Here is a 25,916-nt window from a genome sequence, read left to right as displayed (position 1 = left end):
TGTATGTGCATGTTCATGTATGCCCCACTGCACTTCTCATGGGGGCCAGAGGTCAAGCTCAGATGTTGGTCCTCAGGAACCACCCACTTTATGTTCTGAGACAGGCTGTCATTGCTCTGGAACGGGACAAGAAGCAGTCGGTCAGCTTCTGTGTGCAGAATCTTAGGCCCAAACTCTGCTCCACATACTTGCACGGCAGCTACTTTACCAACCGAGCCCTCTTCCCAGCCCTAGTGTGTCATTGTATATGAAAAGGGCTGTGGCCTCGGTGTCCCCTTCAGAGGCAGAAGTGCGGAGGACCACACTGTGAAACCAGAGACGGGAACCCAGACCCACAAGGAGGGAAATCACAGCGGCCGGTGAAGACGGAGGGTGAGGAGGAGCAGAGAGGGTCTCGAGAAGGAGATAGCTTCAGTGCAGAGACCCCCAAAATCACTTCCAAGAGGAGTAATGCTCAGGGGGTGACCGCGAGGAGTTCGGGTGGTTGGCATGGTGTGGTGTCCCAGGTCAGCATAGAACAGGACAGTGTCCTCCCAGAGGGCAGTCTGTTGGAGGGTGACCCTTCAGCTCCAGGACAGCTAGCTCACCATGAGCAGAGCAGAAATGCAAGCAGCATGGGGGTGTTGAGCTACAGGGGCACAAGCTAAAAGGACAGAAAGAGGTCCTGAAAGAGGACCCCAGACGGCTCATGAGGAAGAGATTTGCAGAAACTGATGGGAAGTAAGGTAGGGGGCTTATCTTTAATTAAATACCTGACTTGTGGGCATACGTGTGTGTCGAGGTCAAAGGTCAACCTCTAGTTCTTCCTCAGATGAAATCTGAGTAGGAAGAGAGCTGTGATGCTCAGGTCTCTGAGGACTAGGTGTCTGCAATGTGTGAAGCTGAGAAACAGAGAGCGTGTGGGCAGAGGAGGGCTGGGAGGAGGCAAATGGCAGGGTGTGGTAGCCCACACTGCCATCCCAGCAGCAGGGAGGTAGAGGCAGGAGGAACAGGAGTTCAAGGCCAGTCTCAGATATATAGCAAGACAGAAAGTGCAAGGCTCCAGGACAGCCAAGGCTAACACAGAGAAACCCTGTCTCAAAAAAACAAAAAAAGAAAGAAAGAAAGAAAGAAAGTAAGTAAGTAAGTAAGTAAGTTAGTTCAAGGCCAGCCTAGGACACTTGAGAATTTGTCTGGTTTTTTGTTTGTTTGTTGTTGTTTTGAGACAGGGTTTTTCTGTGTAGCCTTGGCTGTCATAGACTCACTTTGTAGACCAGGCTGGCCTCGAACTCACAGCGATCTGCCTGTCTCTGCCTCCTGAGTGCTGGGATTAGAGAATTTGTCTCTTAAAAAAAAAAAAAAAGCTGGGTGTGGTGCCGCACACTTTTAATCCCAGCACTTGGGAGGCAGAGACAGATGGATCGATGTGAATTCAAGGTCAGTCTGGTCTACAAAGTGAATCTAGGACAGCCAGGACTACATAGAGAAACCCTGTCTCGAAAAACAAAACAACAACAACAACAACAAAAACAAACAAACAACAACAACAAAAAAACCTCGGCCATTTAGATAGCTCCAATCGAGTAAAGACACTTGCAGCTAAGCCTGACACCCTCTTCTCCCTCAGATCGACAATAAAACCTTCCCCTTCAAGTGGACCTGTGGTCAAGTTATACATCCGGGGCGTGGGGTCAAATGAAAGGCCCCACCCCAGAAGATGGGCTGTTCTTTCTGAAGATCTGGATAATTCCCAGCACCTGCACCTCACCACTCCGTAATTCCACAACGCCAGCTCCGGGGACCTGAGGCCCTCTTCTGGCCTTTTCCGGCATTGCATTCACGTAGCACACAGGCCGAATACCCATGCCTAGAAGATAAACAAAAAAAAAAAAGAAAGAAAAGGTGGCTCTGAGGGTGAAGGTGCGTGCCTGGGCTGGATCCCCGCAAACCCACGTGGTAGGAGGAGAGAGCCAGCTCTGGCAAGCCGTCTACTGACACTCCACAGGCATGCCTGCCTCTCCTCACAATAAAGAAGTAAATAAATGTTATTTCTTTATTTGTTTATTTATTTATTGTGGTTTTTTTGAGACAGCATCTATGTTAGTCTTGGCTGTCCTAGACTCACTTTGTACACTTTGTAGACCTCGAACTCACAGCAATCCACCTGCCTCTGCCTCCCGAGTGCTGGCCGTTTTTGTTTTTTTGTTTTGTTTTGTTTTAGTTTGGTTTGGTTTCTTTCTTTTTTTTTTTTAATTCGTTCATTTTACATCTCAATTGTTATCCCATCCCTTGTATCCTCCCATTCCTCCCTCCCTCCCACTTTCCCCCTACTCCCCTCCCCTATGACTGTGACTGAGAGGGGCCTCCTCCCCCTGTATATGCTCATGGGGTATCAAGTCTCTTTTCGGTAGCTTGCTATCCTTCCTCTGAGTGTCACCAGGCCTCCCCATACAGGGGACGTGGTCAAATATGGGGCACCAGGGTTTGTGTGAAAGTCAGACCCCACTCTCCACTCAACTGTGGAGAATGTCCTGTCCATTGGCTAGATCTGGGTAGGGGTTCGAAGTTTACTGCCCGTATTGTCCTTGGCTGGTGCCATAGTTTGAGCAGGACCCCTGGGCCCAGATCCGCCTGTCATAATGTTCTTCTTGTAGGTTTCTATGACCCTCTGGATCCTTCTATTTCACCATTCTCCCATTCTTCTCTCACCTAGAGTCCTAATAGGATGTCCTCCCCTCTGTCCCACTTTCCTGATAAGTGAAAACTTTCATGGGACATGCCCCTTGGGCTAGTGTCTAATTATGTGAGTATATAACATGTAAGTCTTTCTGCTTCTGGGTTAACTCACTCATTATGATCATTTCTAGTTCAACCCATTTGTCCACAAATTTCGGGATTTCCTTGTTTTTAATAGCTGAGTAGTATTCCATAGTGTAAATGTACTACAGTTTCTTTATCCATTCTTCTACTGCGGGACACTTAGGCTGTTTCCAGGTTCTGGCTATTACGAATAAGGCTGCTATGAACATGGTTGAGCATATGTCCCTGTTGTGTGGTAGAGCTTCTTCTGGGTATATTCCAAGGAGTTTTTGTTTTTTAATGTAATTTTTAAGAAAGATTTATTTATTTATTTATTATGTATAGAATGTTCTGCCTGAATGTGTGCCTGCCCACCAGCAGAGGGCACCAGATTTCATTGTAGATGGTTTTGAGCCACCATATGGTTGCTGGGAATTGAACTCAGGATCTTGGGAAGAGCATCCAGTGCCCTTAACCTCTGAGCCATCTCTCCAGCCCAATAAATGTAATTTTTAAAACTTAAAAATAAAATAAGGCAGATGGAGACATTCTCACTTATGTGCCCCGCACACACCCACACAGGGCGGGGGTTGGAGGCTGGCAAAGGCCCTAGGCTGGCAGAACGTTGCTGGTAGGGGTGGGGTCACACTACAAAGGGCACTGCCAGTGTTTCTGGGATGTGAGGCCCTCTTTCTGTGTCTAAGGAAGCAGTGGGATGTACCCAAAGAAGACAAAAGGGGAAAAGGGTCCTATTTTCTTTACCTGTGTCAACACAAATGTCTTTGTAAGGGGAAAAATATGTAAGCACATATCAAACTAAAATAAAATAAAAATTTGGTTGTTTCTGTATGTGTGTGTGCTTTGCATGCATGTAGGTGTACTGGTCTTGTGTCATACACACACACAGAGAGAGAGAGAGAGAGAGAGAGAGAGAGACAGACAGACAGACAGACAGACAGACAGACAGACAGAGAGACAGAGAGACAGAGACAGACAGACAGACAGGACAGGACAGGACAGGACAGGACAGGACAGACAGACAGACAGACAGACAGGACAGGACAGGACAGGACAGACAGACAGACAGACAGACAGACAGACAGACGGACAGAGACCTGGAAGGCCACTATTATGGCTAGGCTGGCTGGCCACAAGCTCTTGCAGCCTCCTATCTCCACCACCCCTTTCCCCCAGTACTGCATTATACGCAGAGCCATGCTCTACTTTCCATGTGGCAGCTCAGGGTGTGAACAGCAAGTCCTCACCTGCTCTGCCGTCTGCCTAGCCCTTGATGGAACTGATCCGCAGAGCACAGGGTGCCAGTTACACTCAGAGGGATTGCTGGACAATTAGTCCTGATCGTCAGCCTCAGGGAATTTAGAATCACGATGGAAACAAATCTCTGGGCTTGTCTGTGAGGAGTTGTAGGCCAGGCTAACTGAGGTGAGGAAACCCAAAAGCATCCATCTCTCTGCCGCCTCTCTGTGGATGCCATGTGAGCAGCTGCCTCAGGCTCCTGCTGCCTTCCCCACCACGATGTACTGTGTGCCCTCAACCTGTGAACCACAGCAGCAAACCCTCCCTCACTTGAGTTACTTTTGTCAGGTATTTGACCACAGGACAAAAGTAACTAACACAGCTGAGTCAACTTACACAGCAGCCTTGGCCACCATCCTGGGACATGAAGACACTCCTCTGTGAATGCTGTACAGCTGGAATCCAGGCCTCAGAGTCTCCCACACTTGCCTGTCACCCTCTCATGCTTGCATTCAAGTAGAAGTGAAGATGCACCATGGGCCAAGATGTCATCCCACCTCCAAATCCCCGCCCAAACCAAGTCTGTTATTATGTTTGTACCATGAGTTTTTAAAATTGTAATGTTCTGGGGCTGGAAAGATGGCTCAGTGGTTAAGAGCACTGCCTGCTCTTCCAAAGGACCTGGGTTCAATTCCCAGCATCCACATGGCAGCTCACAACTGGCTGTAACTCCAAGATCTGACACTTTCACACCAATACACATAGATTAAAACTAAATAGAATATTTTTTAAAAATTGTAATGTTCTTTGTTTTATTTGGGTAAGTCAGATTTTAGGAAAGTATTTCTATCAATAGCTACTAAAAATACACAAGAAATACTTGGCAAGATAGGGATGTGGTAGAGTGCTTGCCCAGGATGTAGGAAGCCCTGGCCTCCATCCCCAGCACTGCGTAAACCCAGTAGAGTGGTGCACATCTGAGGGGTAGCAGTTGAGGGGTCAGGGAGTAGAGGCAGGAGAATCAGAAACTCAAAGCCATCTTCAGCTACCTATAGAATTTGAAGGCAGCCAAGTGTCACATGCCTTTACTCTCCAAACTCGGGAGACAGAGGCAGGAGAATCTCTGACTTTGAGCCAAGCCTGCACTACACGCGTCCAGCTCCGAATGCAAACAAAATAACAGCAAAGGTTAGGGTGGGGGACAGATCATGCACATACGCTGCAGATGAGCAATCAACTCGTCACCCTGCAGGCACAGACAGAAAGAAAGGACAAGTGAACAGAGCCCTAGGGCACCCGAGGCATCCTCACTTGAAGTTGATGGCAAGATAACTGCCAATCAAGACCTGGCCCCACTCCTGCAAGGCAAAGGGTTGCCGTGGCGCCCTCCGTCAAGGTGAGCATGCCTAGGGGCCAGTCAATGGGTCCCTCTGCTTGGATGTGCCAAGAGGAAACAGTATCCAGAAAAATGAAACCAGGACAAAACACAGGACTGAGCACCAGTATGTCTCCAACAAAACTTTAAAAATGACCAGAGCTGGGCCGTGGCGGTGCACTCGGGAGGCCGAGGCAGGCAGGTCTCTGTGAGTTTGAGGCCAGCCTGGTCTACAGAGTGAGTTTCAGGACAGCCAGGGCTAAATGGTGAGGCCCTGTCTCTGAAGAGGGAGGAGGAGGAGGAAGAGGGGAAGGGGAAGAAGGAGAGGAGGAAGAAAAGGGGAAGAGGAAGAAGGGGAAGGAGGAGGAAGAGAAGGAGAACAAGAAGAACAAAAAGAAGAGGAAGACTGCCGGGCGTGGTGGCGCACACCTTTAATCCCAGCACTCAGGATGCAGAGGCAGGCAGATCGTTGTGAGTTCGAGGCCAGCCTGGTCTACAAAGCGAGTCCAGGACAGCCAGGGCTGCACAGAGAGACCTTGTCTCTAAAAACAAAAAGAAAAAAGAAAAAAAGAATAAATGACAATCCCAGCACTCAGGAGGCAGAGGCAGGCAGATCACTGTGAGTTTGAGGCCAGCCTGGTCTACAAAGCGAGTCTAGGACAGCCAAGATAACATAGAGAAACCTTGTCTCAAAAAGGGAAGAAAAAAAAAAAAAAAAAAAAGACAGGCGCGCCCAGCCCTAAATAAGATGTGTATACACTAGATTGAGAGTAGTGTGTAAAGAAATGATAGAAAGCCGGGCGTGGTGGCGCACGCCTTTAATCCCAGCACTCGGGAGGCAGAGGCAGGCGGATCGCTGTGAGTTCGAGGCCAGCCTGGTCTACAAAGTGAGTCCAGGACAGCCAAGGCTACACAGAGAGACCTTGTCTCAAAAAACAAAAACAAACAAACAAAAAAAAAATGATAGAAGAATGCAAGGGGCTTCAAAATGCCATCTTCTGGCTAAGGTTGCAATCTCAAGGCGAGCAAAGACTGACTGTGCTGGGTCTGCACAAGGAAGGGCCTGTCAACAGCCAGGCAGAGCGTCGGTGTGGTGGCACACGCCTTTAGTCCCAGAGCCCGAGAGGTGGATGCAGGGGGATCTTTGAACATAGTAAAGTTCCAGGCTAGTCAGGGCTACACAGCAAGACCCTGCCTAAAATAAATAAATAAATAATAAAACGTTTAAAAAGTAGGGCAAAGGTAGGTGGAGGACGGGGCTGAGTTGGGGTGACTGGGCCCATCTTGAGTGCCCAACTATTTGTTACTGGTAGACGCAGAAGAGCGGGGTGTTGGCCTTCGGTTGTGTGTCCACTGGTGACGCCACCAGGCTCTAATGCATACAGAGTTTCCAATCCGGTGCTCACACAAGTGGCCGCAATGGGTCACAAAACAAACCCAAAATCATGACTCTGAGCAGCGGACAGGAAGGGGCGGGGGGTCTGGGGTGACAGCGCTGAGGGTCGCGGGAGAGTGAGAATGCATTATGCGCGTGTAGGGAGCAGCCAAGGGACAAGGTTACTGTAACGGTGAAAAGGCCTGAAGGGAGAGGAGAGTGGGAGAGGGCAGCTGGCTGACATGCGACGGGTGCATTGCTGAAATCTGTAAGGCAGGTGGCGATGAGGGAGAAGGAACCGTGGTGCAGGGCTGAAGGCGGAGGCTCACAGGGCCTGTTGAAGGTAATGGGCCAAGCACCAGTCAACTGTTCTCCTTACAGAAAGTATCTGCGGAGCTACTTGGGCCCATCTGTACCACGCCATAAGCTCCACCGCCCGCTTCTGGCCGCTGCACTCACTTGCATATAACCCCCCCACACACACACATACACATAAATAAACTTAAAAATACTCATGATGTGTGTGCGTGTGTGCGCGTAACTGTACAGAGGACGTTAGGAATCTCTTCTTCTACAGTGGGTTCTAGGGACAGAGCTCAGGTCATCAGGCGTGTGTGGCAAGTGTAAATTACACACGCTAAGTGCCTATAGAGCTTAATTAGCATACAGCGCCTATGTCGACACAGGAATTGCATATTCCAATTATTGTCATGTCTCTTATTAATATTTACTCTTATTTATTTATTTATTTTATTGAGAGAGTTGTGTGCGTGCGGGTGTGTGTGTGTGTGTGTGTGTGTGTGTGTAGTATATATGAGCACACGCATGCCACAGCACATGTATGGAGGATCAGAGGACAGCTTGCAGGAATCGGTTCTGTCCTTCACGCATGTGGACCATGGAGACTGAACTCAGGTTCGGTTTTTGGTGGCAAGCTCCTTTACCCAATGAGCCCACCTTGCCAGCCTGAGTTAAATTTGGTTTTGGCCAATGAGATGCTTCAGTGTGTAAAAACGTTTGCCAAACAAGTCTGATGACCTAAGTTGGATCCCTGGAGCCCGTGCAAAGGTGGGAGGAGAGAAGCAGCCCCGCCCCCGAGGTGTCTGTCCTTTGACCTCCTTGTGTACACACCACCGTGGCACTGGTACCCACACATACCACGTACACAGACACACACACAAATGAAATAAATCTGCACATTACAATCCATCTAGCTTAACAAGCACATTTCTGTCAGTGAAATCGAGATGGATTCATTTCATAGGCAGCGTAATTATCTTTGATGTTTTACACGTGTGTACACGTAGCACAGGTATGTGGTGTGTGCGCGCGCGCGTGTGTGTGTGTGTGCGTGTGTGTGTGCAATGAGGTGCCCTGTGCCATCACACCCCATCTCCTTCCTCTGAGACGGTCTCCATTAAACCTGGTGATTGTCTGGCGACCGCTGAGCCCCAGCCACCCTCCAGTCTCCACCCCATGGCACTGTGGCTACAGACATGCACACGGCCACACCTGGGTTTTTTTTATATCTGTGTGGGGATTCGAACTCGGGTCCTCAGGCTTCTGTAGCACACACTCTTACCCACTGAGCCATCTCTCCAGCCTCACATGCACATTTTTATGTCAGCGAAATCTTTAATCGATAGAGCTTTCCGTTAGCACTCGGGTGTAATTATCTTCAGGGTTTTATATTTTAAGGAGGATGGAGCTGTCTCCCAAAGGAGAGGTGAAGTTACAATTATTGCTTGTATTTATAGTTGTGTTTCCCAGCCTGTGGGATTCCGTGAAGTAAGGCTTGTTTGATCCCGCAGTGCATCTGCTAAGAATGACGAGTAACTGCTACTTCCTCCCCCCTCTCCCGTCCCCCAGCCCCCCACCCCCAGCATTCCGCCTGGGCGGCAGGCAGGCATAAGGGCGAAATCCTGAAAAGTGTAATGTTTGTTTATTTGAAAAAGCCCATGATTCTTTGGAAGTGACACAATCCCGTAAACTCCAGGAAAACCATCCATTTGAAGGCCCCTGTGCGCTCCCCCACCCAGATTTGCATTCGGCACCTGAACATGAAATGTTCACTTCTGGAAAAAAAAACAAAAACAAAAACGGGAGGCTTGTGTGTGCTTAGCGGCAGCCTGCTGTCCCAGTGTCCCCTTCGAGAGAGCGGGTGCAAGCCTCCCACCTTCTACTTGTACGTTGGGGACTCCCCAGGAGTCGGGAGAGGTAGCAGACCAGCCAGTGCTGGCACTGGCTTCATGTTCTGGCACATAATCTGAACTGGTCACATTTTTCAGAAGGAAGAATAAGACTAGGCTTGCGGGACCTCTGCTGGTGGAGAGGAACATGGCGGTGTGGCTGGTGTGGGACGGGACCAGAAGACGTGAAAGACCCAGTCAGAAAAAGCAAGCTCACTATGGGGTGCAGGCCTGCATCTCCCCCACACAAAGTTTCCTCACTAAATAAGGGTGCTGAGGAGGGAAAGCCCACAGCCAGCACCTGGCTGGCATTTAAATATAAAAAGAACAACGCCCCGCTTTCGCAGGAAGCTTGGTTCAGTCTGTCTGACCTAAGTGAACTTCATCTTTCTAACTCTGCTTCCAAGCCACAGGAGTTTATCTTTAAAGAAAGAAAAGAAAAGAGAAAAAAAAAGAAAAGAAATTAATTTGGTTTTTTCAGTATTATCATAGCTTAGATTTTTTTCTTGCTGAAGACCCTCTTCTAAACCCTAAGAAAATAAGACAGTAATTGGTTTTTTTTTTCTTTTAAAGACAGAGTCTCGCTAGGTAGCCCAGGCTAGCCCAGGTACCCTCCCTGCCTAGTACACTGGATTGCTGGGACTACAGGCGTGCACCACCATGCCCGACTAAAACAAACAAAAGATGGCCATGATAAGATGCTGTGACTACACTTTTTCTTGTCATCACCACTCAGCTGTCTCTGACCCCCAGCGCTACGCCCCTAGAGCTGGTGGCAGCCATGTTTCAGGAAGGGTAGGTGGGAGGGGTGGACTCTCGAAGCTTCTGCCAGTTACAGATCCATTACACAAAGGAGTCTTCCTTCTGCCGGCCACCGATGCGCAGACATCTGTCCCATTTAAAGAAGTGATAGTGAACTCAGCTGTGGAGAGCGGGAAGCCAGACCGTAGGCAGCCTCGTAGGCTGCTGCGTGGCCCACTCTGCGCCTGCGCCTGCGCCGGGCTCACAGCAAGCAGCATCGCTCTTTGAAACTCTTCTTGCTCTTGTTGCTTTTCCTGCCATTCTTGTCCTTGTTTTCCGACATCTTTTTCGCTCGGATTTCTCTCATCAGATCAAAGAACACCTGGAGGAGACAAAAGAGTAAGGCGGGAAGCCCAGGCACCATTGAGCGGCTCAACGGGCAGGGACGCGCTTAGCTCCTGTGGCACAGCGCCCAAATAAATCCATTCATTTATTCATTTTACACAGGCTCTCCTGTAGCCCAAGCTGGCCTCCAACTGGCTGTGCCTGGCCATGAACTCCTGGCCCTCCCATGCACCCAGAGGCTGGGATATGTGACACTGGTGATGGCCCCAAGCAAGAGTTCTATCAACCGAGTCCGTCTCTGGCCCTTCCCTGCCCCCCCCCCTACTTTTATGAACCTGTTCCATTAAAAACAAAGCATAAATAAATAACAAGGCATCTACAGCAGTGAGAATCAGCTTTAACGGAACAGCCCCTTCTCCCACTGCTGCAACCTGCTTACTTGCTCACACCCTACAGCCCCTCCGGCAAGGCCTGCTTTAGTTCCCAGCATGACTGTGGCTCCTCTGTTAACACCAGCTCTCAGCATATCAGAACCCATTTTGATTCCAAGTCCCCATTTTTATTATAAGGTGAAATTAAGTTCAGGTTCTTAAGCCCTACGTGCCTGAAACCAGGGAGGTTCAAGGCTTGCTGCTTAGAATAAAACAGCAGATGACAAATGCATGTTCAAGGTAAATGAACACCCTGCTGTGCCCCTTACTCCTAGAGAGCTGGAAAGCCCCCAAGAGCTCTCCTACCCTAACTCCTAGCCAATCAGCTTAAAATGCTCTGTCTAGCTACCTGGGCATTGTGCTCAGAACAAAATCGATTCTTCCTGGGTTTAACTGGTCAATGTAATGCTGCCGTCCCCCTTGCTTCCCTCCTGGTCACCTGGCTATGGTTTTTCCTATAACAAGCCTGCCTTGGAAGCAGACCAACGTCACAGTTAGGCTCCCAAGGCCACTGTGTCCCCGGCCATGGTCAGCCTGGGGGGGTCGGGGGGGGGGGGAGGGGAGGGCGTTCTAGGAAGCCATCACTGAGATTGGTGCTTGAGAGGTTTGTGTGGAAATTCTTGTACTCTTAACACCAAAAGATTTCGGCCATTCCACAGCTGTCAACACCAACAGGATGAGCCTGTCACCTGCCAGGTCTTTTCTTAATCACAGAACACAGGGAAAATGTGCTTTTGCAAGTATCGTTCTAGAATGGCCTGTGAGCCTATACTTCCCACTTCTAGAAAAGCAAACAGACAGGCTCAGCAGATAGCATCCCTTGCCACTAAGCCTGATGACTTGAATTCAGGATTTGATACCCACATGGTAAAAGGAGGGAACTGGTTCCCACAAGTTGTCCTCTGACCTACACACACACGTGACAGTATATACACGAGCACACACACACACACACACACACACACACATGCGTGGGGGGGGGGGTGAGTCCCTGCTTTGTCCCATGCTACCATACCTCATTTTACTAGAAGGACTAGACTGCCATTTTAAGTGACAGCCAATCCTACTTTAAAAGCCACCAGTAGCATATCTGGGAAAGCAAGCGGCGGGAATGGGGAAGGCAGGTTCCTGAGCTGGAGAGCTAGGGAGAAGAGGGAACGAGAGGTCTTGCCACAGCATTCCTCCTCACTTACCCCCAGCCCCATACCCCCAGCCCCCCATGCCACCCCTTCGCCCCTACCCCACTGCCGAGAAGGAACGTTATCAGGAAAGATGAGCCGCTGGGCACTATCTGGACAGGCGTTATCATCTGTCAGGGAGGTTTGGGTTTTGCCCTGTGCTGCGAACAATTACCGAAGGACTGATTACACCCTAGCAGACAAAATATGCTCCCTGCGAAGACGCGCTGGAGATTCCCCACAGAGGCCGGGAGCCTGACAAGGAGCACAGGCTTTCTTATCTGCACCGCTCTGAGCTGGTTCTCAGAGACAAACCAAGGGGAAAGGCCAGGGCAAGAGCCTCGGTGGCATCCCCAGCACTGTAAAACTAGGCATGGTGGTGCACACCTGTAATCCTAGCACTCAGGAGGCACAGGCAGGAGGACCAGAAGTCTCTATTGGGCTAGAGGCTGGCCTAGGGTAAGAAATTAAAACCCAAGTCATGTGTGATGCCACAGGTCTGGGAAGGTTCAACGTTCAAGGTCATCTTGACTATACAGGAAATTTGAGGCTAGCCTGGGATACATGAATAGTGCCTCAGAACTGAAACAAAACAGTGCTGCTTTTCTGCTATGGCACTCCACATGAGCTTACCATGAGCCCCAGGCACAGGGAAGGGAACCCCAAGTGTCTCAGGGACACCCCTACAGCCCTTTTGTTAACACAGTCATAGGTACAAAGCAACAGACTTCCGGTTCATCCTGTGATAAAAGGCAGGATGAAGAGACTCATGAGAGCATCTGACTGAAAATGCTGCCTACACCGTTCCTCGGCTGAGCTTCTCCACAGCCTTTCTGGAGGAAAGTCTTCCCTGGAGAAAACTTACTACCGGTTACGAGTTCCTGCTGGGTCTTGCCTGCAGGTCGAAGCTTGTCCAGGGGGAGAGGCGTGAGATGACAGTGTGCAGCACCCCTACCTCATGAGATCCCAGACAGCTGACTCCCACCCACCCCCCGCCCCTCAAAAGCAGTGACTGCATTTGCATGCTAAGAAAAGAACATCTTTCTGTTGTGTTCTTGTTGCTGTTGTTTAGACAAGGTCTCCTTGTGTAGACCAGGCTAGCCTTGAACTCACAGAGACCTGCCTGCCTCTGCCTTCTTAGTACTGGGACCAAAGGCCTACGCTACCATGACCAAACAGCTACCTTGGGTTTTAAAAGGTAAAGCCTCAGGCCAGGCATGGGAGGCAGAGGCCAGCCAGGACTACAGTGGGAGAGCTTGTCTCAAAAAGAAGATGAAGGCATCTCCTGGATGGCCCCTGCGTTTCCCTCAGCTGGGAAGCTGACAGGAAGAAAAGAGCATCACAAGGAGCAATGTGAGCGTTCAGCTGACACTATAGAGAAAAGGCAGACACTGGGACGTGGCCGCTGGTCGAGTTCTCATTTAGTACACACGGACCCCTGGGTATGTCCCGACTCCCCATCAGTCAGGGGTGACGCTCCACACCTGTCACTCTAGCATGCTGCAGTCTCGACTACATAAGACCCTGTCTCAAAACAGATAAAGGAAAGAGAGACAGACAGATAGACAGACAGACAGAGCCAGGGAAGTGACTCAGTGGGTAGGGTACGTTGCTGCCAAGCCTAGCAACGTGGATTCCATTCCCTGGGACCCACATGATAAAAGGAGAGCACCCATAGGTTATCCTCTGACCTTCACATGTGTGCTGTGGCATGTGTGTGCACAGGTGGTGCGTATGCACACACACATGCACACACTCATACACACACACATATATAAAGAAATAGACTGAAGCAGCAACCGAGGACTATGTGTAGACTGGACCTAGGTCCCCTACACATATGAACCCAATGGATAGCTTGGTCTCCATGTGGATCCCCTAGTTAGGAGAGCTGGGGCTGTCTCTGACAAGGGCTTTCTTTTTTGTTTTGTCTTGTTTTTGTTTTTGTTTTTTCGAGACAGGGTTTCTCTGTGTAGCCTTGGCTGTCCTGGACTCACTTTGTAGACCAGGCTGGCCTCGAACTCAGAGATCTGCCTGCCTCTGCCTCCCGAGTGCTGGGATTAAAGGCGTGCGCCACCACACCTGGCGACAAGGGCTTTCTTGCATTCTTTTCAATCCACCTTGCCAGGCCACCCTGGTGGAAGATGCACTCAGTCCTAATGCGACTTGATGTGCTGGGGTGGGTGGGGCTCCCCTTTTCTGAGGAATAGAGATGGGGGTGGGGAAAGAGGGAGAGTGGGACTGGGAGGAGAGGGGCTAGAATCGGGATGTAAAGTGAGTGAGTAAATAAATAAATAAATAAATAAATAAATAAATAAATAAATGTAAAAATAAAGAAATAAGCTAATTAAAATAACCCAAAACCGACTGATGGAGCACAATTTACACTGTACCCCAGGCTACACAGAGGAGTGTTGTAGGCACTGACTCCTGATTGAAGCAAGGCCTCCTCACGTCCCACTGAGAGCACTAAGCCCTCCTCCAGAACCTGCCCGTCAAACAGCTCTCCCCGGTGGGGTACAGAGCAAGGGGGAATGACACAGGACAGCGTTAGCCTGGGCTACACTGTGAACTGAGACAAAGAAGAGGCAGAGCTCTGTGACTAAGCATAACAGTGCAGGCCCCACCCGTTTGCCTGCTGTGACTCTGCACTGATTTCACAAGCCCAGGACATGAAGTAAGAGCCCACACTGTAGCATGTGAAAACAGAGAGGAGTCCAGCTGTGAGGTCCTTACTTCAACTGTGTGGTAACACCCTGAACTCTGAGGAAACCCAAAAACACAGAGCAGTTGTGTGTTTGTGTGAAGCCCTGGGTTCCATCCCCAGCACTGCAAAGCCTGGTGTGGTGTTGCACGCCTGATGTGCCAGCACCGGAGCATGGATGGGGAAAGGCTGGAAGACCACAAGGTCAGTGTCCTCTGCAACTATATGTGGAGCTCTAGGCTAGCCTGTGTGAGATTTTATGAAAAAGACAAAAAGAAAAATGAAAAGAAAGCAAGGAGAAGCCAGGCGTGGCGGCACACGCCTTTAATGCCAGCACTTGGGAGGCAGAGGCAGGCAGACTGCTGTGAGTTCGAGGCCAGCCTGGTCTACAAAGCAAGTCCAGGACAGCCAAGGCTACACAGAGAAACCCTGTCTCAAAAAATTAAAAAAAGAAAGAAAGAAAGAAAGAAAGGAAGGAAGGAAGGAGAGGGAGAGACAGACAGAAAAATGAGCAGCCAATTGTGGTGGCTCGAACCCATGATGCCAGCATTTGGGAGATGGAAGATCAGAAGTTCAAAGTCATCCCTGGCTATAACCAAGCTTAAAAGCAGATTGCGGGTATGTCCACGCCAAAAAGAAAAAAGAGGAGGAAAAGGAGGAGGAGGAAAAGAGAGAAAAGGAGGAGAAAGAGGAAGGAAAGTAGCAGTGGCGGCAGCGAAGAGGTGGCTGGGTTAGGAGAGAGAGCCGTTCTTGTAGAGGCCCTGAATGCAGCTCCCAGCACCCACAACCACCCGCAACTTCAATTCCAGGGGATTCTACGGCCTCTTCTGGCCTCTGTGAACACCTACACTCACATGTGCATACTCCTACACAGACACACACAGACAGACACACACACACACAGACACACACACACAGACACACACACAGACACATACACACAGACACACACAAACATATACACACAGAAAGACACACACAGACACACAGACACACACATACAGACACACACATACAAACACACACAGACACACAGACACAGACACACACACACACACACACATACACACACAGCTAAAATAAAATTAAAACCCAAGCAAGTGAGCTGCTGTGTCTTGAGCCCCCAGAACTCCCGGTACCTTGTCCACATTGGCACGGGTCTTCGCCGACGTCTCCACGTACTGCACACCCCACTCCTCCGCTTTGCCTCGGGCCTCGTCCACGGGCACCTGCCTCCGCTCCTCCAGGTCAGACTTGTTGCCCACGACCAACAGCGGGATTTTATCTTCCTCGGCCTTGACTCGGAGGATCTGTTCCCTAGGGATGAGGCACGGACAGTAGCGTGGGTAAGAAGGCTGAAGTCAGAGGGAGGCGCCGCTCAGGTGGCCAGCAGCTGCAGGAGCTCACCTCCAAGCGGCCTGATGACACGAGGTTGATTACAAGGTGAGGGCCAACACATCCTCCAACCTCCACGCGAGCGCTAGGGTACGTGTGCCAGTGCACACACGCAAATAAATAAAGTCGCTTTGGTTTGCTTTATTTTATTTTCAGATGGTAGTGTGACTTGGTATTAATGTGCATCTAAAAAGCTTGGCTAACGAACAGCAGACACTGTCCCATCTGGGGGACATTTCAAACCGGGTCTCTACTGGCAGGGGCTCTTGCAGGCTGGCCCTCAGCCTTCTGCACTGGGATCAGCTGGTCTCCGTCCAGCTGCAGGTTTCTCTGCCCCACACTCCTACAAGAGACAGCCACACAGGAAGCCAGGAGCTCGCATCTCAACAGGGTCCCCAGGTATTGGGGGGGGGGAGAACAAGTGGAGAGCGAGAGGTGGGAAAGGAAGGGAAGGACCCGTCTGTGAATCTCAGTGGTTAAAACAAACTGAAGGGCCTGGGGATGTGGCCCAGTCGGCAGCGTGCGTGGCTTGCACGTGCAGAGCTCCAGGTTCCATCTACAGACGGGCTTAGCGGCACACGCCTTCAAGGCCAGTTCTCAGTGGAGACAGAAGGGCAAAAAGTTCATGGTCGTTGTGACTACAGGTTTAAGGCTAACCTGGGCTACTACATGAGACAGTGATTTAAAAAAAACCTCCATCAAACTCAAAGTGATAGCTCATAAAAACGCTTAATTTCAACATAGGGACATGGGAGAAAATAAGGCAACGTGTACACATTTTCTGCCTTATCCTCAGGACTGCATCAAAATCGGATTATGAAGAGGAAACAGATGTGATCACAGGAGTGCTACCCACACAGAAACTCCCTGGTACGCTCAAAAGATCTACAAATGGAAGCTGGGCGGTGATAGCGCACGCCTTTAATCCCTGCACTAGGGAGGCAGACACAGGCAGATCGATCTTTGTGAGTTCAAGGCCAGCCTGGTCTACAAAGTGAGTTCCAGGACAGCCAGATTTATACTATCTCAAAAAAGAAAAACAAAAACAAACAAACAAAAACCCTACAGATGGAGGTAACTGCTCACCCTGAGTCCTGCTCTGTCCATTAGTCTTCTACACACACACACACACACACAAACACACACACACACACACACACACACACACACACACACACACACACCCAGAAAGTCAAGACCTGCAGTACTTTGGAGAGCGGAGACCCCAAGCACAAATAGAGGTTCTACTGGATTGGCTGAGTTCAACCCTGGCGCCTCTGCGGCTCACTGAGGCTCTGAGGCTGCCTTCCACGTCCTGGGAAATGTCAGCTGCCTCCCTTTACTTTTGGTGGGGCATCTGACTTTATGACAAGAACGAACCTGTTAAAGCCCAGAGGCTGGGAGCTATCGCTATGATGGCTCAGCAAGGAAGCGAGCCTGGCACCAAGCCTGACCACAGAGACCCGCCGACTTCCCCCAAGTCTTCCCACCCCCCACACATTAACTGCAGCACAAATACACATGGACACACGCACGCACGCACGCACATATACCGCCCCACACGAACACAGTAAGAAAGACATTCTTAAAGGATGGAGAAAAGGAGCCAGGAAGATGGCTGGGTTAAGAGTTTGTTTCCATGGGGGCTGGAGAGATGGCTCAGAGGTTAAGAGCACTGACTGTTCTTCCAGAGGTCCTGAGTTCAATTCCCAGCAACCACATGGTGGCTCACAACCATCTATAATGGGATCTGATGCCCTCTTCTGGTGTGCAGGCAGAGCACTGTATATATAACAAATAAAAAAATCTTAAAAAAAAAAAAAAGGTTGTTCCCAGCCAGGCGTAGAGACACATACCTGCAATCCCAGCACTCAGGGAGCTAGAAGCAGGCGGATCTCTGTGAGTTCGAGGCCAGCCTGGTTTACAAAGCAAGTTCAGGACAATCAAGCCTACACAGAGAAACTCTGTCTCAGAAAACCCAAACAAACAAACACTTGTTTGCAAGAACCACATAATAAAAAGTCAGGCAGGCTAGCTGGTAGTATGCCCTGTGTTCTCAGCACTAGCAAGGTGGAGTGCTCATCAGCCAACCCCGGTACTTGAAACACTGTCTCAAAAAATAAGGTGGACAGTGAAGACAGTTAAGGTTGGCTGATGACGCGTGTGCGCACACACACACACACACACACACACACACACACACACACACAGTGGTTGGAGAGATGGCTCAGTGGTCAAGAACTCTGGCTGCTCTTCCTGAGGACCCGGGTTCAATTCCCTGCACCTACACGGTAGCTCACAACCTTCTGTACCTCTAGTCCCAGGGGAGCCGATGCCCACCTCTGGCTTCCGCAGGCACCAGGCATGCATGTGGTACAGAGATACACATGCAGACAAACAGCCATACATATACAATAAATTAAAATAAAAGTAAAAAGCCTTTAATCCCAGTACTCAGGAGGCAGAGGCAGGTGGATCACTGTGAGTTTGAGGCCAGCCTGGTCTACAAAGTGACTCCAGGACAGCCAAGGCTACACAGAGAAACCCTGTCTCAAAAAAACAACAAAAAAAAAACAAACAACAACAACAAAAAAAAAAGAAAAGAAAAGAAAAGAAAACGAAAAAGAAAATGGAATGTTTGTATGGTAAAGAGCCAGTTACTGTTTCTTTATAACAGAGTTAATTTGGGATAGACAACTCAGCAATTAAAAGCACTGGCTGTTCTTGCAGAGGCCTTGCTTTTCACTGGCTCACAACCCTCTGGCCTTTGTAGGCACTGCGTACACATGGCACACAGGCATACCCGTACAGGCAAAACAAACACCAGTACCTGTAAATAAAAATAAAATAAATCTCCTTACAAAGGTATGCCCAGAAATCCTAAAACATGGGTGCACACAAAGAGATGGCAGCAACGTTGGCTCTAAGTGTCCCCGGATTCAGGACACCCTGGGGCAGAGCTCTTCCTCACCGTCGTTGCCACCCTACTGAAGCCCACATCCCCAGCTCTCCCAGCGAGCACACCTGAACTCCGCGGTGGCCGTGAATGACTCGTGTTCTGTGATGGAGAACACAAGCAGGAAGCCCTCTCCGCTCCGGAAGTAGTTGTCTCGGATGGCCGCGTAGTCCTCCTGGCCGGCCGTGTCCAGGATATCTGTCTGGACCTCTTCTCCATCGAGGACCACCTTCTTTCTGTAACTGTCAGCTTTGGTGGGCTCATAGTCTTCTACAAACTGGGAAGAACAGTCAGGATTAAGGGGTGCACTTGGCCCCCTGATCCTACATCTGAACGCGTTACGACAGCTTTGTATGCGCTGAGAGCCTCAAGTTATTAATCCTGAAGAAGACCCTGAAGAATACGAACAATCTTTCTTCCCTCCCTCTCTCCCTCCCACCCTCCCTTTCTTTCAGGGTCACACTATGTAGCTTAGGCTGGTCTTGAACTCCTGAGCCTCTGGTCTCTGCCTTCTAAATGCTGCAATTACAGGCATGCTCCACCATGCTTAGGAACCCTTACTTTCTTTCGTTCTGTTTTTCTTTTTTTGGTTTGGTTTGGTTTTTTGAGACAGGGTTTCTCTGTGTAGCCCTGGCTGTCCTGGACTCACTTGGTAGACCAGGCTGGCCTCGAACTCACATCGATCCGCCTGCCTCTGCCTCCTGACTGCTGGGATTAAAGGTGTGCGCCACCACGCCCAGCCCCCTTACTTTCTTGATAGCTCTGAATTCCACTTTTTTTTTTTCTTCTGGAGACAGGGTTTCTCTGTGTAGCCTTGTATATCCTAGAACTTACTCTGTAAACCAGGCTGGCCTCGAACACACAGAGATCCCCCTGCCTCTGCCTCCCAGAGCGCGGGTATGAAAAGCCCAGCTTACTGTTTGTATTTTTTAAGGCTTTTGACAATAGGGCAGAGAGCTCCATTTTAAAGATAAGAAAGCCAAGCACACTGAGCAGAACTCTTGGTGACATCATTGTCAAGACAACACAAAATTATATGACAACAGTGGGAAAGCCTGTGTTTGTGATGCCCAGCAAGCACGAGGACCTGAATTCGAGCCCCACATCCCACATTTAGAGACAAACAAACAAACAAACAAAAAAAACCAAGCAAACCCAGAGGCTGGATAGACGGCTCAGCAGTTAAGAGTACACACTGCTTTCCTAGAGGACCCAAGCTGAGCCCCAGTAGTTGGGGTGGCTCCTGCCTGCCTGTAACTCCAGCTCCAGGGAGTCCAATGCACCCAGCATGCATGAACACATGCACTTACCTGCACATACCCACACAGTTACACAGGGGTACATGTAATTAAAAATAATAAAAATAAATCTTAAAAAAAAAAAAGCCAGACATGGTAGTAGTGCATGCTCATAACCCCAGTGCTGGGACGTAAAGACAGGTGACGCTGGGGCTCCCTGGCCAGCCCAGCCTATTCAGTGACAATGAGAGACTTGGTCTCAAGGTGGACCATGACTGTGTTCTCTGACTTCCATAGGCACACAAGCACATGCATGTACATACATGTGCACACCCCACACATGTGCATCTGCATACATGGAACATGCTCACACACATGTAAATCAATAAACAAGTCCAGTCAAGCACTGAAAAGGGACATGGTGAGAACCTTATTACCTTGAAGTAGAGAAGGCCTTTTAACTATGACTCAAAGTCCAGAAGCCATGAAAAAAAAAAATTATAAATTAGATTTCCCAAGAATGAAAACAACAGAGGCACAACACAGCACAGCACAGAGGCAAGCGCTAAACAGAGCAAGATCTGGACCCACAGTGCACAGAGCTCCCCTCTTTAACACACACCAGTGGAGAGGCATCAGCATCTGACAGGAACCCCAAAACCAAAGAGTGTGGAGACAAGCTCTCCTCACCAGTGCAGAGGGGAGAAAAAGGGGCGGAGGGGGGCGGGGGGAGGCTGGAGTGCTGCCCTGAGACACAGACTTTGGGGAAGACTGTGGGACAAGGGACAGGACCAGTCCACAGAGAGATCTGTCCATATCTGATAAATGAGAAGCACTCTCCCAAAAGACAATTCAAATTCAAAAGCTACCAAAAACAAAGAAAGAAAGAAAATTAGCCTTCTCAAATGTTTATTTTGTAATACACACAGGAAAAAAAAAAACCTAATTCATGAGCCTTTAGCAATAGATTTTGTTAAGATGCATTGCCCTTAAATTTTTTTAAAAATTGGGGCTGGAGAGATGGCTCAGAGGTTAAGAGCACTGGCTGTTCTTCCAATGGTCCTGAGTTCAGTTCCCAGCAAACCCTGCCCGCACTCTGATCTCTCCCCGGAAGTCCTGGAGCTACTACATCCAGCTTCTACACGGGCTCTAGGGGCTCCCGCTCAGGTCCCCACACTTGCACGCTGACTGCCTTACCCACAGAGCAGACTCAGCCAGGCCTAGCACTCCAGAGGTGAGGCAGAAGGACCGCAAGCTTTGGGGCTAGCCTGAGCAATCTAACGAGATACCCTGCCCCCATGATGCAAGCACCCTAACCAATAGCCAAACCCAGTGGGTCACACAAAGTAGACCAGAAAATAGATGGGTCTTTTAGGACTAAGAAGTGAGAGCTGGAAGTGGGAGAAGAGAGAGTAAGCAGGAAAGAATACAATCCCAGCTGATGACACACATGCGTGACACTGCCAAGGAAAACATTTGGTTTTGTTTTTGGTTTTCAAAACAGGGTTTCTCTGTGTAGCTCTGGCTGGCCTGGCAATCACTCTGTAGACCAAGCTGGCCTTAAACTCAGAGATTCCCCTGCCCCTGCCTCTAGAATTAAAGGCATGCACCACCGCCGCTGCCGCCATCACCATCTGGTGAAATATTTTTTAAAAAACAAAAAATGAGGTATGGAAGGTGGGCATGGTGGCACATACCTTCAGTGGCAGCGTTTGTGGGGCAAAGATAAGTGGATCTTAATGTTGAGGCCAGCCTGGTCTACATAACAAGTTCCAGACCAGCTAAGGCTACATAGAAAGCATCTCAAGAAATGCAAGGGAGGGCTGGAGAAATGGCTCAGCGATTAAGAGTACTTCCTGCTCTGACAGACCTTCCAGATCTGATGTCCTCATCTGGCCTCCATGGCTACCAGGCACACAGGCAAAATATTCAAACATATAAAATAAAAATAAGTTAAAAAATAAATAAGTTAATTTAAGCTATTATTTTATTGTGTGTGTGAGAGAACTCTGTGTGTGTGTGTGTGTGTGTGTGTGTGTGTGTGTGTGTGTGTGTGTGTGAGCATGCACATGCACGTGGGTGCTGGTGACTGTAGAGGATGGAAGACGGTTTCAGAGTCCCTCCAACTGTAGTTACATGTAGCTGTTGTGCTATCATGGGGGTGCTGGGAATTGAACCCAGGTCCTCTGGAAGAGCAGCCTGTAGTCTCAATTGAACCCAAAGGACTTGGGTTCAATTCCCTGCACTCACATGGCAGCTCAACTTTCTGTCTACAACTCCAGTTCCAGGGGATCTGACGCCCTCTCATGGCCTCTATGGGTACTACACACATGTGGTACATAGACATCCATGCAAACACCAATAGACATAAAATAAATTAATTAAGAAATTTGAAATTGGGGCTGGAGAGATGGCTCAGAGGGTAAGCCCACTGCCTGCTCTTCCAGAGGTCATGAGTTCAATTCCCAGCACCCACATGGTGGCTCACAAACATCTATAATGAGATCTGGTGCCCTCTTCTGGCATGCAGGTGAACATGCAGACAGAGCACTGTACACATAATAAATAAATAAATTGGAGGCTGGAGAGATGGCTCAGTGGTTAAGAGCACTGACTGCTCTTCCTAGAGGTCCTGAGTTCAATTCCCAGCAACCATATGGTGGCTCACAACCATCTATAATGTGATCTGGTGCCCTCTTCTGGCCTCCAGGGGTACAAGCAGGCAGAGCAATGTATATGTAATAAATAAAAAACAAATAAACAAACAAATAAATAAATCTTTAAAAATAAATAAATCTATCTTTTTAAAAAGAAATTTGAAACTTTAAAACTTTGACAACTCAAAAAAAAAGAAAAAAAAAGAAAAAAAAAAACTTTGACAACTCAAAGGGCAGTATTAGAAAAGTGAAAAGGGCACCCCAGAACATGGCGCCATATTTGTTTGGACACCTGGTCCCCAGTTTGAACACCTGGTTCCCAGCTGGTGGCACTGTTTGGGAAGGGGCCTTTCTGGAGGAAGTAGGTCACTTGAGGTGGGCCTTGGGGTTTTATAGCCTGCCCCACTTCCTGTTCACTCTCTGCTTCCTGAGTGTGTTCGCACCATGACCAGCCAGCCACCTACCTGCTCCCACAGCCATGCCTTCACCAACATAACAGATGGTGTCCCCAAGAACTGCGAGAAGTTCCTTTTGTCATCACAGCAACAGCAAAGCGCCCACGACAACAATTCGCTCTGGTTTTTTGACACAGGGCTTTGCTATACATCCCAGGCTTGCCTCCGCCTCTTGGGTGCTGGAGTTACAGGTATACACAACCACGCCTGCTTGAATTGTAAAAGAGTGACTTTTGGGATAGCAAGATAGCTTAGCAAGTGACCGTCTCCAGGCCTGAAAACTTGAGTTTGAATCCAGGACCCATGGGATGGGAAGAGAAAAGTGACTCATCCCTATTGTCCTCTGACCTCCAGTGTGCTGTAACATGCACACACACAGGGAGACAATTAACATTAAAAAAAAAAAACACCAAAATATCCTGACAAGGCTCTCCTGAACATCCCTTCTCTGCAGCCATGATGACAGCAGCTCTTACACTTGAAGAGGATTCTTCATTTGGATTTGGCACAATGTCTCAGTTGCCAGAACTACAGGAACACACACACACACACACACACACACACACACACACACACACACACACATGTTCTCCACAGCCCTGCCTCTACAGTGATTTAGCGCCACCTAAACTCCAGGCTGAAAGCCGTTTGCCAGTGTAAGTATTAAGAAGGACTGGGGTTGGGGATAGCTTGCTTGGTAAAAGTGCTCGCTTGACAACCACAAGAACCCTTAGCTCAAGTTGGGGAACCCCAGACAGGAAGCTGGTGTGGCCTGTGTGCGCTTGTGATCTCAATGCCGGGAGAAGGGAGGAAGCAATCCCTGGCATCCACTGGCCAGTCAGCCTCTCAGCCTCCAGAGTTCTAGGACACGAGACACTGACTCAAAAGTCAAGGTGGACAGTTCCTGAGGAATAACAAGTAAGGTTGGCCTCTGGGCTTCTGTATTCATGTACACAAGCAAACACATACACTGGCAACACACACACACACACACACACACACACACACACACACACACACACACACCACAGAATTGATAAAAGAGAAAAGGTTCATTTTTGGCCCATGGTTTCAGAGCTTTCATTGCACAGTTCTTAGCCTGCCCCCCCCAAGCCCCACCCCGGTGAGGCAGAGTATGGCGGTGAGAGCACACAGTTTCTGGGCAGCCAGGAAGCGACTTGGATTCTAATCTCTTTGCTGAACTCAGGTTCCTAAGGGGATGTGTAGGCTGAAGGTCGGTCCTTTACTACTCGACCTCTTCGGAGACAAGACCCAAACTCTGACACCTGGAGCTGGGGAGTAGGTGAGCTGGTAGAGTGCTCGCCTTTCACACACAAAGCCCTGAGCTCTGTCCCCAGAGCCTCATGAACCAGGCAAGGTGACACACACATATAATCCCAGCAAGCGGAGGCATAGGAGGATCAGCCTACAACTGCAGGGCATCCAGCGCCCTCTTCTGGCTTCTAAAGGCAACTGCAGTTTTGTACACCTACCCCCACCTACATACACATTTTCCCACTTAATGCATAATTTAAAATAATTTTTAAAATTAAGTTATAGCACTTATACAGAGGCCTCTCTCTTCCTTTGCTCCTACCTCAAATACAGCACACATAACATGGAAGTGCATTACACAGAGAAACTCCTTCCACTATATCAGCAACCAGAATATTCTGCTGAGACTCTCTCCCCTTGAAGCTATTCACAAAAGCTCCGTTAGGAGCTGGGCTTGGTGGCACACATCATTAATCCCAGCCCTCGGGAGGCAGAGGCAGGCGGATCTGTGTGAGTTCCAGACCAGCCTGGTCTACAAAGCGAGTCCAGGGCAGCCATGGCTACACAGAGAAACTCTGTGTGGGGGCTGGGGGACGGATTGGGGGATGGACTCCATTAGGAAAGGACTCAGGACACAGCTGGAGCAGCACACGTGACGCCACAGCCAGCAGGGTCCCTTGGGTAGGGCGCTCTGGCGTCTCTTACCTCGTCATACATGAACTGAAGTGTCAGGGCTGACTTGCCGACCCCTCCGCTGCCAACCATGATGACCTTGTGAAGTGCCAGGGAGCCCTGGCTCTTGCCCTTGTTGGCAGCCATCCCGCTGGTCTGAGGTGGCGACACACGGACAGATGGCCCAGTTAGGGAGCTGCAGGTGACAGGGACAAGTACTTAGAGATGGCACGTGTTCATTTTATCCAGTTGAAATTAAGCAATATATGACATCCCTACTCTTTAAATATTTGATTTTTGTCTTAAATTGTGTGTGTGTGAAACTCTAACCAACCCCCAACCTGCACCCCTAGGAGGGCAGCAAGGGTGACTTTCTAAGTCAATGCACCCTAGACCGCAGATGCCTCTGTCAGCGAGACGCTTCAGAACCTGGGTTCAAGCTCCGAAGCCCACGTGGAAAGAGCCAGGCCTGAAGCTCATGCCTTTAATCCCAGCACTCAGGAGGCAGAGGGCCTTGCAGACCCAGCACTGGAAAGGGGGCGACAGGAGGATATCTGGGGCTCAGTGGCTGACAGTCTAGGCACCTGTGTGACGTTCCGGACCCATGAGGGACCCGCCTAAAAGTAGAAGGCACCTGAAAAATGACAGCCAAGGCTGTCTGCTGACTTCCACATGCACACACCAACCCTCCTACACCCCCCACCCCTGCCCGCCTCCCCATCACACACACAGCAACCCCCCTACCCCTGCCCGTCTCCCCATCACACACACAGCAACCCCCCTATACCCCTCACCCCTGCCCACCTCCCCATCACACACACAGCAACCCCCCTACACCCCCACCCCTGCCTGCCTCCCCATCACACACACAGCAGCCCCCCTACACCCCCCACCC

The 25,916-nt window shown here is 49.6% G+C and overlaps 1 protein-coding gene across 2 annotated transcripts in view; it reads right to left on the bottom strand.

Moving 5' to 3' along the window:
• Window positions 1–8,708: 8,708 nt before the first annotated feature.
• Window positions 8,709–25,916, bottom strand: part of RALB (RAS like proto-oncogene B) — a 44,125-nt gene continuing 26,917 nt past the window's right edge. For both annotated transcript variants that reach the window (XM_084774190.1, XM_084774191.1), the window contains exons 2-5: window positions 25,055–25,217; window positions 18,793–19,001; window positions 15,513–15,690; window positions 8,709–10,097 (exon numbers count right to left, since the gene is read on the bottom strand). In XM_084774190.1, the coding sequence (XP_084630316.1) occupies window positions 9,978–10,097; window positions 15,513–15,690; window positions 18,793–19,001; window positions 25,055–25,168 (621 nt within the window). In that variant the 5' untranslated portion in view covers window positions 25,169–25,217 and the 3' untranslated portion in view covers window positions 8,709–9,977. The remainder of the gene's footprint in view (window positions 10,098–15,512; window positions 15,691–18,792; window positions 19,002–25,054; window positions 25,218–25,916) is intronic.

The sequence above is a fragment of the Acomys minous genome (genome assembly GCF_964271855.1).
Source record: "Acomys minous genome assembly, chromosome: 1".
NCBI lineage: Eukaryota > Metazoa > Chordata > Mammalia > Rodentia > Muridae > Acomys > Acomys minous.
This window is presented reverse-complemented; position numbering and strand designations above follow the sequence as displayed.